This window comes from Pseudorca crassidens, chromosome 9 (assembly GCF_039906515.1).
Source record: "Pseudorca crassidens isolate mPseCra1 chromosome 9, mPseCra1.hap1, whole genome shotgun sequence".
NCBI lineage: Eukaryota > Metazoa > Chordata > Mammalia > Artiodactyla > Delphinidae > Pseudorca > Pseudorca crassidens.
Genome location: NC_090304.1, coordinates 85,533,253 through 85,546,997, shown reverse-complemented (window position 1 = coordinate 85,546,997; position 13,745 = coordinate 85,533,253). Strand labels below are relative to the sequence as shown.

Below are 13,745 nucleotides of genomic sequence, written 5' to 3'. Positions count from 1 at the left end.
CATTTGAAAGGAGTAGACAAAACAATCACCAGAGTCCACACAGGGCTAGTAATAGTTCACGTTCTGCCAGCCAGAGTGGAAACACTCCTTAATATGCTAGGCATCTGGCAGTCTTCAGAAAGGTATTGCATCTATAATGACACCAAAGTAGCCGTACCTTCGATGCTGTTTGGACCCACTCTAACTTTAAAAGCAAGCTTCAGAAGGATCAAACTGATTCCAAGTAACTTAACTGTGTCACAGCCAAAATATTTAAAGGAAATTTTAAAAATCCAGCCCCTAAAACATAAAACACACGTCTGGCATCCAATCAAAACTTATCAAGCAGGCAAAGAAGCAGGAAAATATAAACTCACCATCAAGAGAAAAACCAAACAAAGGAAACTGACCCAGAAATGACGTGGATGATAGTTTTAGTAGACAATGATGTTAAACTAGCTATGAATTAAACTAGCTATGAATACACTCCACACATTTAAGAAAATAGCAGAAAGCATGAACATCACAGAAACAAAAGTTGTTTAAAAACAAGTATTAGGGAGGGATAAATTAGGAGTTCGGGATTAACACATACACACTACTATAAATAAAACAGATAACCAACAAAGACCTACTTTATAGTACAGGTAACTATACTCCATATTTTGTAATAACCTATAAGGGAAAAGAATCTGGAAAAGAATATATATAACTGAATCATTGTGCTGTACACCTGAAACTAAAGCAACATTACAAATCAACTATATGTCAATAAATAAATAAACAAAATTAAAAATAAAAGGAATATCAGTGAGCTGTGAGACAACATCAAATGACCTCATCTACATATAACCGGAATCTTGGGATTCAGAGAATATTTGAAGAAATAAAGGCTAAAATGTTTCCTAATTTGATGAAAACTATAAACCCAGAGATTTCAGACATTAAACAATGAGGCAGAATCAATGAGTTGGAGACCATAGTGGAGCTGGATGATCAGAATAAAAGCATAAAACAGAATGAGTTAGAAAAACAGGAGAGGGTAATCAGAGTAGGATGCTTGAAACTGGAATGATAAAAAATTTCTGATTACATTTTTGCTTAATTATTCCACTGCAAGACTTTCTACTATTTCTTTCATTACAAATATATGGCATTTGGCTAATTCGGGGTTATAGAAACCAATAAATTTTGTACATGTGATAAATGTGGTACAAAAGAGCATTTCCTTTTATCTTTAAATAGTTTCCTTTACATTTCCAAGGGTAGTTCAAACATTTGAGATCTGTGATAAAATGAGTTCAGCTATTTATACCCTCTATTATTTAACTTCAGTATAGATCACTCCATCACTTTTATCGTTTTACCTTATAACATCTGATTGCCAATTATGTGTCAGGTTCTATTCTAAATATATACCTACAAATATTAATTTATTTAATCTTTACAACTACCCTATGTGTTAGGTGACATTATTATCATTTAAGAGGTGAAAAAACTGTACACTGTAATTAGATTAGGTTACTTCCCTAAGGTTACAAGCAGTAAGTGGCAGGGCAAGGGGTCAAATCCAAGCAGTTTAGTTCTGTTACAGCCACATTCTTAAATACTCCCTGGACCTTTCCTGGAAGAGGAATGGTAGGACTTCTAACCTATGGGCCAGATCCAGCCCTTGGCTTCACCTCATCAGGCTTATAAACTGAAGGAAAAAAAAAAAATCTATGATTATAAAAATTTAGTGGCAATTATCTAGAAGCCATAAGGTGGAAGCATCACTACATAAAAGACATATTTCTCTTTAAACATAGTGGGGGAGTGGGAGGACACATTTTTCCACTGAAATGAAAAATTTCACATTCCACTTCCCTTTAAAACTTTTAGGTTTCTTTTGACCCATAAATGAGTCAAAAAAAAAAGCTTTTAGGATTCTTTTATAGAGGTAAAAAAAATTTTTTAACAAATTCTGACAATGCTTGTACTTTTAAAAACCCAAACAACTAATTTTAAGGACAAAAAATAACTACTAATGAAAGAGTTTGAACTTATTTTGGGGGTGGGATTCTTAATCATTCATTACTACACTTATTCATTCAACAAACATCTGACTACCTGCTGTACATGAAGAATTATGCTAGTCACTGGGACACATAAATGAAAGGTCCTCAAGTAATTCACTTTCCAGTACAGTATTTCTTAAATTGTGGATAATGGACACGTGCTTGCTCTGCCTGTTGGATAATACAACATGGCTCTCAGATTTCTGACTTGAATGAATGGCTGGTGGAATCACTGACCATAGAAAAAAAATGCCAGGGGAATAATGCATTTGAGTTGGATGGTTTATAAGAGGTGATGCATTTTGGATGTACTGTCCAATAAAAGCAAATGTTGAAGTTGTAACTCTTGGGGTTCATTTCTTTTTCCCTGCGTTCTCCCTTCTTCTTTCCTTATTTTAAATAAGATAAAAGCTTACCTACTACTGAATTGCTTTTTACTTAATGTAAAACCCCGAGGGCTGAGGGGAAAAAAAAAAGTGTAGGAACTTCCCTGGTGGTCCAGTGGTTAAGACTCTAAGCTCCCCATGCAGGGGGCCTGGGCTTGATCCCTGGTCAGGGAACTAGATCCCACATGCATGCTGCAACTAAGAGTCCACATGCCACAACTAAAAAGATCCTGCATGCCACGACGAAGATCCCACGAGACACAATTAAGACCCAGCGAAGCCAAAATAAATAAATAAATATTAAAAAAAAAATCAGTGTAAAGTTTCTCACAAACAATTAGGAGAGGATAAAAACGGTAAAGAAAAATGAAAAGAAAAACAGGTGAACAAAGGTTCAGCTCCCTTTCCCTGCTCTAATCAGTACAAAGAAATCAGGATCTCTTAATATAACATGTTGGTTGCCCAGACCCAAATAAACTACATTCAGCTTTACCTGAAAAATATTCCCTAGTAGAAGTATCAGTTCTAAAACAATTTTGACAGTAAAGTCCCACAATCTCTTATTTATAGCCCTGGTGGTTGTTTCAAAGATAAACGTGCACTAGGAAGAAGGTAAATTACAGAAAAAAAATAATTTTTTGTAATATATTGGAGTGGAGGGAGGTGTTATAGGCCAGTAATGAAAGATGCTATATAGATCTTTCTAGAATATATCATTGATTTAAAAATCTGCACACCTCCCACTGAAATTCAAAACTGCTTTTTCAAGCAATGAATTCATCTACAACAATTCCATGTTACCTGATCCCAAGAAAGAGTAGAGGTATAACTGCTTATGTATAAATATAAAATTTGGTACTATGTTAAAAAATAGCAGTGCTTAAATAAACACATGAGAAACAGAAAACCCTACTGGCTTGCAAAATGTTTTAAAAGTAATAGAGGGCTTCCCTGGTGGCGCAGTGGTTGAGGGTCCGCCTGCTGATGCAGGGGACATGGGTTCATGCCCCGGTCCAGGAGGATCCCACATGCCGTGGAGCGGCTGGGCCCGTGAGCCATGGTCGCTGAGCCTGCGCGTCCGGAGCCTGTGCTCCGCAACGGGAGAGGCCACAACAGTGAGAGGCCCGTGTACCACAAAAAACAAAAAACAAAAACCACATTTGCAATCCCCATTAAACAAAAGAACCACAAAACTACAGTATATATTCGAATACTGGCAATTCTCAATATGTTCCAGCCACACCACCCTTTTAAAGGTGTTACTCAAATATGCCAAGCTCACCACTGCACCTCAGACCTTTGCCTAGAAAGCAAATCATTTGGGTCTCAGTGTTACTGTCATCTCAGAGAAGCCTTCCCAAGTCAACTTAAGAAGAATGTCATTCCCTTTTCCTTTCTGCAGATCCAGAGCCAAGGTCTTGAGCAGGTAGGACAGTTACTTTGATTGGCTATGAGAATGAAATTTTAATTCAGACTAAACAGTACTTTTTTAAATTTTTGGCTGCACCGCTTGGCTTGCAGGATCTTAGTTCCCCAGCCAGGGATCGAACCCGAGCCCCCCCGCAGTGGAAGTATGGAGTCCTAACCTCTGGACCTCCAGGAAATTCCCTAAACAGTACTTAAAAAAAAAAAAACGGAAAACTATGGGATCTGGCTGAAATGTCATCAAATAGCAGGGAAGGAAAATTCAACAGAACATAATTGAAAGCTGTATTTAGGGGAAAAAATTATTTTCTGCTGTAAATAAGTAAGTAAAATAGTGTCACCATCTTCTGAGCACTCTTGATTATACTGTTTTCATCACAGACCTCATTACTATAAAAACTTCCCAATGTGTTAACTTATTTCTCTGGTGTTAGTACTTATGCATTAGCATATAAGCTCCAAACACTAGGGACCTTGTCTGTCTTATTCACTGCTGTATCACTGACACTTAGAATAGGATTCAGCACAGAGTGGATACTAATGTATCTGTGGAATGAACAAGCCCAGTTATACAGATCAAATATCCTTGATGTTACTTACCTCTATGTACTCCATGTATAATGACCAACGTTTTAACCTGAGCTGTAACTTGTTTACTTGTTTACAGAGCCTATAAGGCACCAATTTACTCTATCACTATACCAAGGCAAGAGTCATGACTTTCTGTGATACAACTTAGGTTCACTAGGACCCTAACAAAATACCTAATAAGAAACACCTGTCTGTCTCTCTTTTCCACCCTTCTTCTCTGTCCACCAGATGGATGCCTAGTGTCCTCTTGAAAACCTCCTGCAATCTGAAATTCCTCTCTTCTAATCCATTGATAAATGACTGATCTCTAAAGTGTACCTTAAACTGCCACTTCCTGTTAGTAGCTTTAATTTACATATATCACCTCCAGATTATGGTAACTGCTCACTCATTTATATTTTCACAGAACATGAAAGATTTTCACATTTATATTTATCACAGTTTTATAGTAAGTGATGATTTAGTCCTCTATTCCCACTCCCACCTCTAGTGATGGCCAATCTACACACCCTCGAATTGGTTTTCTCCCTCGGCTGTGAGTGTCAAATGTAACCAGGTCTCTAGGACAGGCCAGTGGAGTGAAGGAAGGTGGCCCTAAGGATCACATTCCTCTTAGATGTCCATTCAAAAGGGCAATTTCCATCAACCCAATGAAAAGTTGGGTTCTAAATAAGGCTCTCATTTATGTTTAAATAGACATTAAAAAGAATTATCCAGTTGTGTATCTTAACCACATTCACTGACACTATTCAAATCTTGGTATCACATCCATATTCTTTGCCAAGCATGTTCTACCAAATTTTCCCCTAATCATCACCTACAAAAAGTCTACCCATTCTTCAAAATCCAGCTCTAATGCTTTCTCCATAAAACTTTCCTTGATCATCCCACCAGCAGTGATCTCCTATGTCTATGAGGGACCAATACAACTCATAGCACTCCTAAAGTTCTTGCCTTAAAACAAATCATTAGTACTTTATCTCCTTTAGTATCTGTAGTAGTATAATTCCCAAAGAGCATGGACATTGTTCTGCATTATCTTTGCATCCCGGTGCCTTGCACATGTGTCTATAAAATTATTTAAATAAAAAATAAATTCTACACACACTTTGAACTACTCCTTTGTATTTCCATTTTCTTTCCTCTCAAAGGGTAAAAAAGTTTCCACTGAAAAAAGTAGTGTCCTCCATATTTCAGTTTTAAGTTTGGATTGCCTTGTGGGTTGGTTTTATACCTCTACTCCCCTCTCTCCCCCTCTCTAGATCTACTTAGAAGGGAATAAAGGCAGAAAATTTCTCCCTTTAACCAATCAACACTCATTTACTGAGCATCTACAATGCATGCACTAGACTTCTCTTTTCAATCAACTATCACTCATTTATGGAGCACCTACCACGAGTAATCACTGTGCTAAATGGTTAAAGCATCAACAGATTATAAAGTCCCTAAACTAATACTGCTTACAATCTAGAAAGGGAGTTAGATATATATGTAAACATATCCTGTAACTAATACAGAAGGCAAAATGTTAAGTGCTACACTACTGAGCCTACGCGTCTGGAGCTTGTGCTCTGCAACGAGAGAGGCCGCAACAGTGAGAGGCCCGCGCATCGCGATGAAGAGTGGCCCCCGCTTGCCACAGCTAGAGAAAGCCCTCGCACAGAAACGAAGACCCAACACAGCCATAAATAAATTAACTAAATTTTAAAAAATGTTAAGTGCTAGAATAGATTGATGCAGTGCTATGCCTGTGCAGAGTAAGCAACAATTAAATTCCAAATGAGAACACTAAAAAGAAAGGAGGGGGACTTCCCTGGTGGTTCAGCAGTTAAGACTCTGCGCTCCCAATGCAAGGTGCCCAGGTTCAATCTCTGCTCAGGGAACTAGATCCCGCATGCTGACACTAAAGATCTTGCACACGGCAACGGAGATTCTGTATGCCACAACTAAGACCCGGCACAGCCAAATAAATAAATACATATTTTAAAAATTAAAAAAAAAAAGACGAAGAAAGGAGGTATCTAGGCTGGGTCTTGATGACTAAATAGGATTTTGACAGGGTAATACTGAGGGGGGGGATTCCTGACAGGAGAAACAGCAAAGAGGGACTTCCCTGGTGGTCCAGTGATAAAGAATCTGCCTTCCAATGCAGGGGACACAGGTTCGATACCTGGTCGGGGAACTAAGATCCCACATGCCACAGGGCGACTAAGCCCACACACCACAACTACTGAGCTCACACAAGAGAGCTTGCGTGCCACAACTACAGAGCCTACGTGCCCTGGAGCCCATGCACCACAACTAGAGAGAGAAAACTGACACACCGCAACTAGAGGAAAGCCCATGTGCCCATAAATAAATATTAAAAAAAAAAAAAACAACGAAACAACAAACAAAAAGTCTTGAAGACTCTGGTATGCAGTAAATCAAGAAGTAACTAGCCAGGTAGAGGGAGGGGTAAGGGTGTGTGTGTGCGTGTGTGCGTGTGTGCGTGTGTGTGTGCGTGTGTGTGTGTGTGTGTGTGTGTGTGAGAGAGAGAGAGAAAGAGAGAGAAAGAGAGAGAGAGGAGTGGGGGAGAGGGAGGAGAGAGGTATTAGGGAGAAGACACAGCTAGAAAGATCTCAAACAACTTGAACTATCAAAGGTATATGAGCAGGACTTCCCTGGTGGTGCAGTGGATAAGAATCCACTCCGAATGCAGGGGGCCCAGGTTCGATCCCTGGTCAGGGAACTAGATCCCACATGCATGCCACAACTAAGGAGCCCACGTGCTGCAACTAAAAAGCTGGCAAGCTGCAATTAAGGAGCCCTGGAGCCGCAACTAAGGAGCAAGCCTGCCTGCTGCAATTTAGACCCAGCGCAACCAAATAGATAAGTAGTTTTTTAAAAAATGAGTTGGAAAGTGATATGGTCAGCATTGTGTTTTGGTCTAGTCCTCAGATCAGAGTTAAGAGATAAAAATAGTGAAATCATGGGAGTTAAGACTGACCCAGAAAAAAAAAAGTACAAAGACAGAAAAAGGATGAAGATTAAATCCTGAGAAATAATTATACTGGGGAGGAGAGGTGAAAAACACATGAGATTTGAGAGATAGGAAACCAAGTAGAGAATGGCATAAAACCAAAAGGGAAGCATTAAGTAGCAAGCAAGCAACAATATCAGAATAGAGGATGAATGTATCCAGGGAGAATCTCCTTTGGCAATCAGGAGGTTGCCAGTGATCCTGAGACTGACAGTTTTAATATAATTGGGTGGGGGTACGGGGAGAGCCAAGTCATAATAAATTAAGGAAAAAGGTGAAGAATTATAAAAGAAGCAATTGGGGGCTGCTTTTCTAAGAACTATGACAGTGAATGGAAAGAGAGAAAAGGGCAGAGGTTTGAAGCCAAAGCAGAGTACAGGTTAAGTTTATATGAGGGGGATAGGTGAACTTTCTTATCCTCATAGAAGTGAGAATAAAGGAGACTGAAACAAAATAACAGGAGACATGCTGCTAAGTCCTGGGGGGAAAAAGAAGGCTGAACAAGAACAAGTGGAAGCAGGCAATGTAGCAGGTGCCTTGGAAAAGAGGAGAATATAGGGGAAACTAGAAAAGGTTGTGGTATTATTGACCAAGAAAGTTAAGGGCATTCAAACAGCTGGATAAAGTAATGTGCTAAGAATTAAACAGGGTTAGGTTTAACAAAATAAGATTTCAACAACAGCTATTTGGAATAGGATAATCACTTGGAAATGAAGAAAATGTGCACTGAAGGCCTAGGTGGTAACGGCAAAAGTAAAGGAACAAGGAGAATTATATGTTAAAACAGCAAACTTAAAGTAGTAATATTGAAAGGTTTGGGGAGATATAAACCCCCAAGCAACTGATAACTGTATATGTAAAATTGTACAACACAAATATTTGTATATCCAAAAGATTTCCAAAACCCAGCAATAGCCCACTTACGTTAGTAAATATAATTATTATTACAATCAAATTCCAATATGAAATAAGTAGGTGGTTTTTATCGCATTGTGTTCTGACTTTCAAGTTTCACAGCAAAGTTCTGAACCTTGTTATCTTTCATAAACTTATTAGCTATCCCTTCGAACTCTTCATCCACAAATTCAATAAACTTAACTCCAACCAGGTTACTGGTACACAGGAAGAGGACATATTTTTTCAGCAGGACACTAAAGGCCTCCCTTCAGGGTTGATGATTTATTACTCATCATTCTTCAGGTACAGCTGTTTACCTGATAATCAAATTCAAACTGTATTCTCATCTAGCCCACATCCCTCCATTTTGACCATAAGACATGATAATTCTGTCAAATATGCTCTGATGAAATCTAACCGCGCAATGTCTAAGGCATTTGTCTAATGAACTAACCTATTAATCCTGTCAAAAAAGGAAATGAGGCTAAGTTGGCCACTCCCCAGCCAGCTCTATCTCTATTCAAGGTACTACCAGACTTGAATTTATTTATTTATTTAAATTGAAGTACAGTTGATTTACAATGTGTTCATTTCTACTGTACAGCAGTGATTCACTTTTATATATATATATATATATATATACACACACACAGACACAGACACATACACATACACACACACACATTCTTTTTCATATTCTTTTCCATTATGGTTTATCATAGGATATTGAATAGTTTCCTGTGCTATATAGTAGCACCTTGCTGTTTATCCATTCTCTATATACTAGTTTGCATCTGCTAACCCCAAACTCCCACTCCATTCCTCTCACACACCCTCCTCCAGACTTGAATTTAAATGATCCTATGAATTCTGTTAGGATCTTACTGCATTTCTGCAAGAAGACAAACTTCCCCACTTTTTAATTAACTACTTCTAAATGTATAAACACAAGGCAATTCCCCTCCAGCCTCCCACCCCCGCAATGAGGAGAGAAAAAAGAAATACAAAAGGTTTTCTGGCCACCTTGAATACATAAACTTTTGGTGATACAGATAAAAGAATCAAATGTCTACTTATAATATCCATTTTATTATGTTAGTCGTACATATTTAAAATCACATACTATATAAAATATTTAGAAATTCTTTTTACCCCTTTTTAACACTTCATTAAACAATTTTGCTGAAAATTTTCCAGTGTATCTTTGCCATCTCTTCATGTTCACTAAAGAGACTGAGTCTTTTACCAGTTTGTCAAAGCGTTATCACTTTCCTTTCATTTATAAAAGTTATTTGAGTTACAGAACTGCTTGAATTACGATCTTTTTAACCTAAGTCCTAAGTGCCGATTTCTAGACATTCAGGCAGTTTTTTCATTCTATAGGTAGGTGTGTGCTATAGATGTCGATTCACAATCTCTACTAGGTAACCACTTACTAGTATTGACTGAAGTAGCTTCAGACTTATATCTCCTCCAAACAATCCTTTGTAAGGCTTTGTATGGAGTAGAATAAAGTGACTCACTCTTTTCTGAGAGAGAAATCTGGGAGGAAAAAAGACCTTGCTTTATATCCAGGTAATCAACAAGTCAAAAATTCACAAACAATAAGGAATTCAATTACTTCTTAAACACATTTCAATTAATAACATACACTACTGCTTATGTAAATACACAGATGCATTAACAGGAGTCTTTCTGAATTAACAAGTTAAAGTTTTCTTTCTGAATTAACACATTAGAGCTTTGCTATACTGTTATAAAAGAAGAGTAGAGAGTGGGTTACTCAATTCCCATGAATTTGTTTTCTTAGAGAAGCAGCAGAAATAGTAACTCTAGCAATTTATGTTTATTGGGTGCTAATTAAGTTCCAGTCACTGTTTTAAGATTTTACATATATTAACTCAATCTTCACAATGCTTCTATGAAATAGGTGCTATTGATAATGCCACTGTATTGATGAAGAAGCTCAGGCACGGAGAGGTTTAGAAACTTGCCCAAAGTCATACAGCTTCTAAGTGGCAGAAATTCAGTCAAGTTCTAGGTCCTTCCCCTTTTAAAAGATATATTGCCTCTTAAATTAGTAAAATTAGGTCTACATTTTAGGAGACAGTCCCATGTATTAAACAGTTAACAGTGTAGCTAACAGTGTAGTAGTCTAAAGAAGATATGAGTGAGGTTACAGTAAATTTTAATATATTTTCTGTTCTATTATTTTCTATTATCAATCCACACTGTCTGAAGGCCTAATGATGGGTTTGAGGAAGGAGTAGTTCATCCTTTGTGTTTGTGTTCCCTGAGCTAATCACTACCCCCATTTCAGTCAATACTTTTAAGGCAAAAGGTTCCTATTACAAAGACAGCATAGCAGAAACTAGTGCCATGTCTTCCTTCTTCTCCTCCAAACTTTTTAACTGATGGTAGAGAATCTGCCTCTCTGGGCCTACATCTCCCTTGCTATCCCAAATACATAAAACTAAATTTAACCGTTTTCTTTGATAAGGCAACTATCCTAACCCATAAAACGATGGTAGTGCTTCCACAGTAATCATCTGGTTGTGTGCTGTAATGGGGTTGAGGAACAGTTTCCTAAGGAAAAAAGGGTAAAATATGAACTTAAGAAAGGGAGGATAGGAGGGAAGGAGTAGCATGCAGATAAGGGAGGGAGTGAGGTGACAGGCACTGCTGTCTGACTTGTAGTTTCATGCAGGCAGAATGAGAACAGAAATTGAGGAGGTGGGGGTCCAGTCATTAAAACCTGTTATGGAACATTTTCTTGGATTTTCCTTCTTTGCGCCTTAGGCTCTCGCTTCAGAAGAAACTGAGACGCCAAGAATACTAACTGCCCTATCTTTCAGGACCCGGCACCACCCTTCTTCTGCGGCCCCAGGCCAGAGCTGGTCCCTTGAAAGCACTGCTCCCCTCCAGCCCTCGGCAGGGCCTTTCACACACCGGTCAACCGGCAAGAGGGACAACCAGAGCCTCTCCACCCCAAGGCCGGAGACCCGCGTTCCGGTCCTCGGCGGCAGCCTCCCTGGCTTCCCTTCCGGTAGGCAACCCCTGAACACTCCCACATTTTGCCGCTGAACCTGGGCCGAGCCATTCCCTAAGAGCTGAACCCAGCGCCCCCAGGGTAAAAACCAAGCTGGACTGAGGGTCTTACCTTTAACAGATTAGACGTCGCCATGTTCCTTCAACTTAGACTCTCGCGAGACGGCGCGAGATTTCGTGGCGCTCCTTGCCAGGCCACAACTGCAGGCCGGAGTTTCCACCTGGGCTGACGGGGCCACCGGCCCGCAATGGAGATGTGGGGGGAGCCGGGGCGGCGTGCCAACAGCGGTGACCTAGTCCCAGGCACCTGGAGCTTCCTCACTTTTCCCCCCTACATGGTCACCGGAGCCTCCCCAGACGAAAGAGCTCATGCAAACGCTCAGGAAGATAGCAACGGCGAATGGTGAGAAGGTAACGGGAGCCGATCTGAATTGGAAGAGGAAGCATCGACTTCGCGAGCCCCCCAACTCCTTCGGATTACCCTTTGTGGTTGCACCCGCAGAGGCCACCGGCAACGAACTTAGCCCGGCTTGGGCCCTGCAGCTCTGGTTCGGTGGCCGAGTCACGTGATGCGGCGGGCGGGGCCGCGCTAGGGAGCGAGCGTGGGAGCCTGAAGGCCTTGTGGGCCGGGAGGCTGCGGAGAGTGCGAAAGCACGCCCTCTGCTGGCGGGACTAGACGTATTCCCTCATCCCCCGCCTCGGGGGATTCCCGAATGAAATGCTTGTACTAGCTGTCTTCAAGAAGAAAGGGCACATAGAAGGCACCCACTAAATATTTGTTTGCATGAATGAATGAATGCATGCACGAAAGTGTTAACTATTAATATTTCTACTCAAGAGTGCCTGGCAGTGAAATAATCTATAAGAGGTTATTCAGGTAATGAATATAAATCTTGGATTACCTGAAGGCACATTATCCTAGAATATCCTAAGCCATAAACCCCTAAGCTTTATCCCTTCAGACCTCAAACCACTAGGAGAAGAAAGAGAATATACTCTATATATAGAACCTATATAGATATAGAATATATCTAGTATTATACACGTTTCCAAACTGTGTTCATTGACACATAATATATTAGAAATAAGTAACAGAAGTACAGAGATAAATAAGAGCTATAGGGTAAAATAAAGCAGGCAAAAGTAATGACGTTTGCAGTGTTTTTTTTTTTTTGTTTTTTTTTTTTGGCTGCATTGGGTCTTGTTGCTGCGCGCGGTCTTTCTCTAGTTGCGGCGAGCAGGGACTACTTTTCATTGTGGTGCGCGGGTTTCTCATTGCAGTGGCTCCTCTTGTTGCAGAGCACGCGCTCTAGGCACGTGGGCTTCAGTAGTTGTGGCCCGAGGGCTCTAGAGCACAGGCTCAGTAGTTGTGGCACATGGGCTTAGTTGCTCCAAGGCATGTGGGATCTTCCCGGACCAGGGATCAAACCATGTCCGTTGCAATGGCAGGCGGATTCTTAACCACCGCACCACTAGGGAAGTCCCTAGTTTGCAGTTTTAAATAGAGGGATCCAAGTAGGTCTCACTGAGAAGATGGCATTTGAGCAAAAAGACTTGAAAGAGATAAGGGAGAAGACCAGGACATATGCAGGAGAAGAGCATTCCAAATAGGGGGAAACACAGGTGGCAAGTTGCCCAGAGTGTCAGAGGAACAGTAAGAAGGTTGGTATGTTCAGAGCAGAGAGTAAGAAGAGCATAAGGGCTTATAGGGCCTCGTGGACCACAGTAAAGACAGGCTTTTATTCTGAGTGAGATGGGCAATCATTGCAGGCTTCTCATTGCAGGCTTGTGAAGAGGGAGTGGTATGATCAAACTCCCATTCCAACATGATCATTCTGACTACTGTGTAGTGAATAGAAGGAGAAGGGTAATTTAGAAAACTTTTGTACTATCTCATTAAATCAGCACAATCATGCCACCTAGTTACCCCACATTTTACAGTGATTATATTAGAGAGTAATCTAGGCATGATTAAACAATGACTACGTGGTAGAACAAGGATTCAGAGCCACTAGGCCTGTAATGTCCTGCCAGATTGTCAACATAGGGATGACTCTTAGAGGTCATCTTTGTTCTACAGATGGGAAAATGGAGGCTTCTCTCTGGTCAAGGTCACAGCTGGGTCAGAGAAAAGGCCTAGTCCGGAATAAACTTTATATAATTATGGTTCCCTTTTCCAGTGAAACTGGGTTGTCTTCAACCCTAGTCCAACTCTACTGCTTAATTTAAAGTGTAAGTTGATTGAATTATAACCAACTTTATGTACCATAAAAAAAAAGTTAGGTGACAAACTGTGCTATAACAATTGAATTAATTCATAAATTAATGACCCTGCTTAAA

At 40.0% G+C, this 13,745-nt stretch overlaps 1 protein-coding gene across 3 annotated transcripts in view; it reads right to left on the bottom strand.

The window, feature by feature from the left end:
• The window catches only part of CUL5 (cullin 5), a 105,077-nt gene extending 93,086 nt beyond the window's left edge, over nucleotides 1-11,991 (bottom strand). Inside the window, exon 1 of one of the 3 annotated variants that reach the window (XM_067750951.1) lies at nucleotides 11,518-11,991. In XM_067750951.1, coding sequence (XP_067607052.1) covers nucleotides 11,518-11,541 — 24 coding nt within the window. In that variant the 5' untranslated portion in view covers nucleotides 11,542-11,991. The remainder of the gene's footprint in view (nucleotides 1-11,517) is intronic. The other 2 variants (XM_067750950.1, XM_067750952.1) reach the window with 2 other exon arrangements.
• Between the last annotated feature and the right edge of the window lie 1,754 nt (nucleotides 11,992-13,745).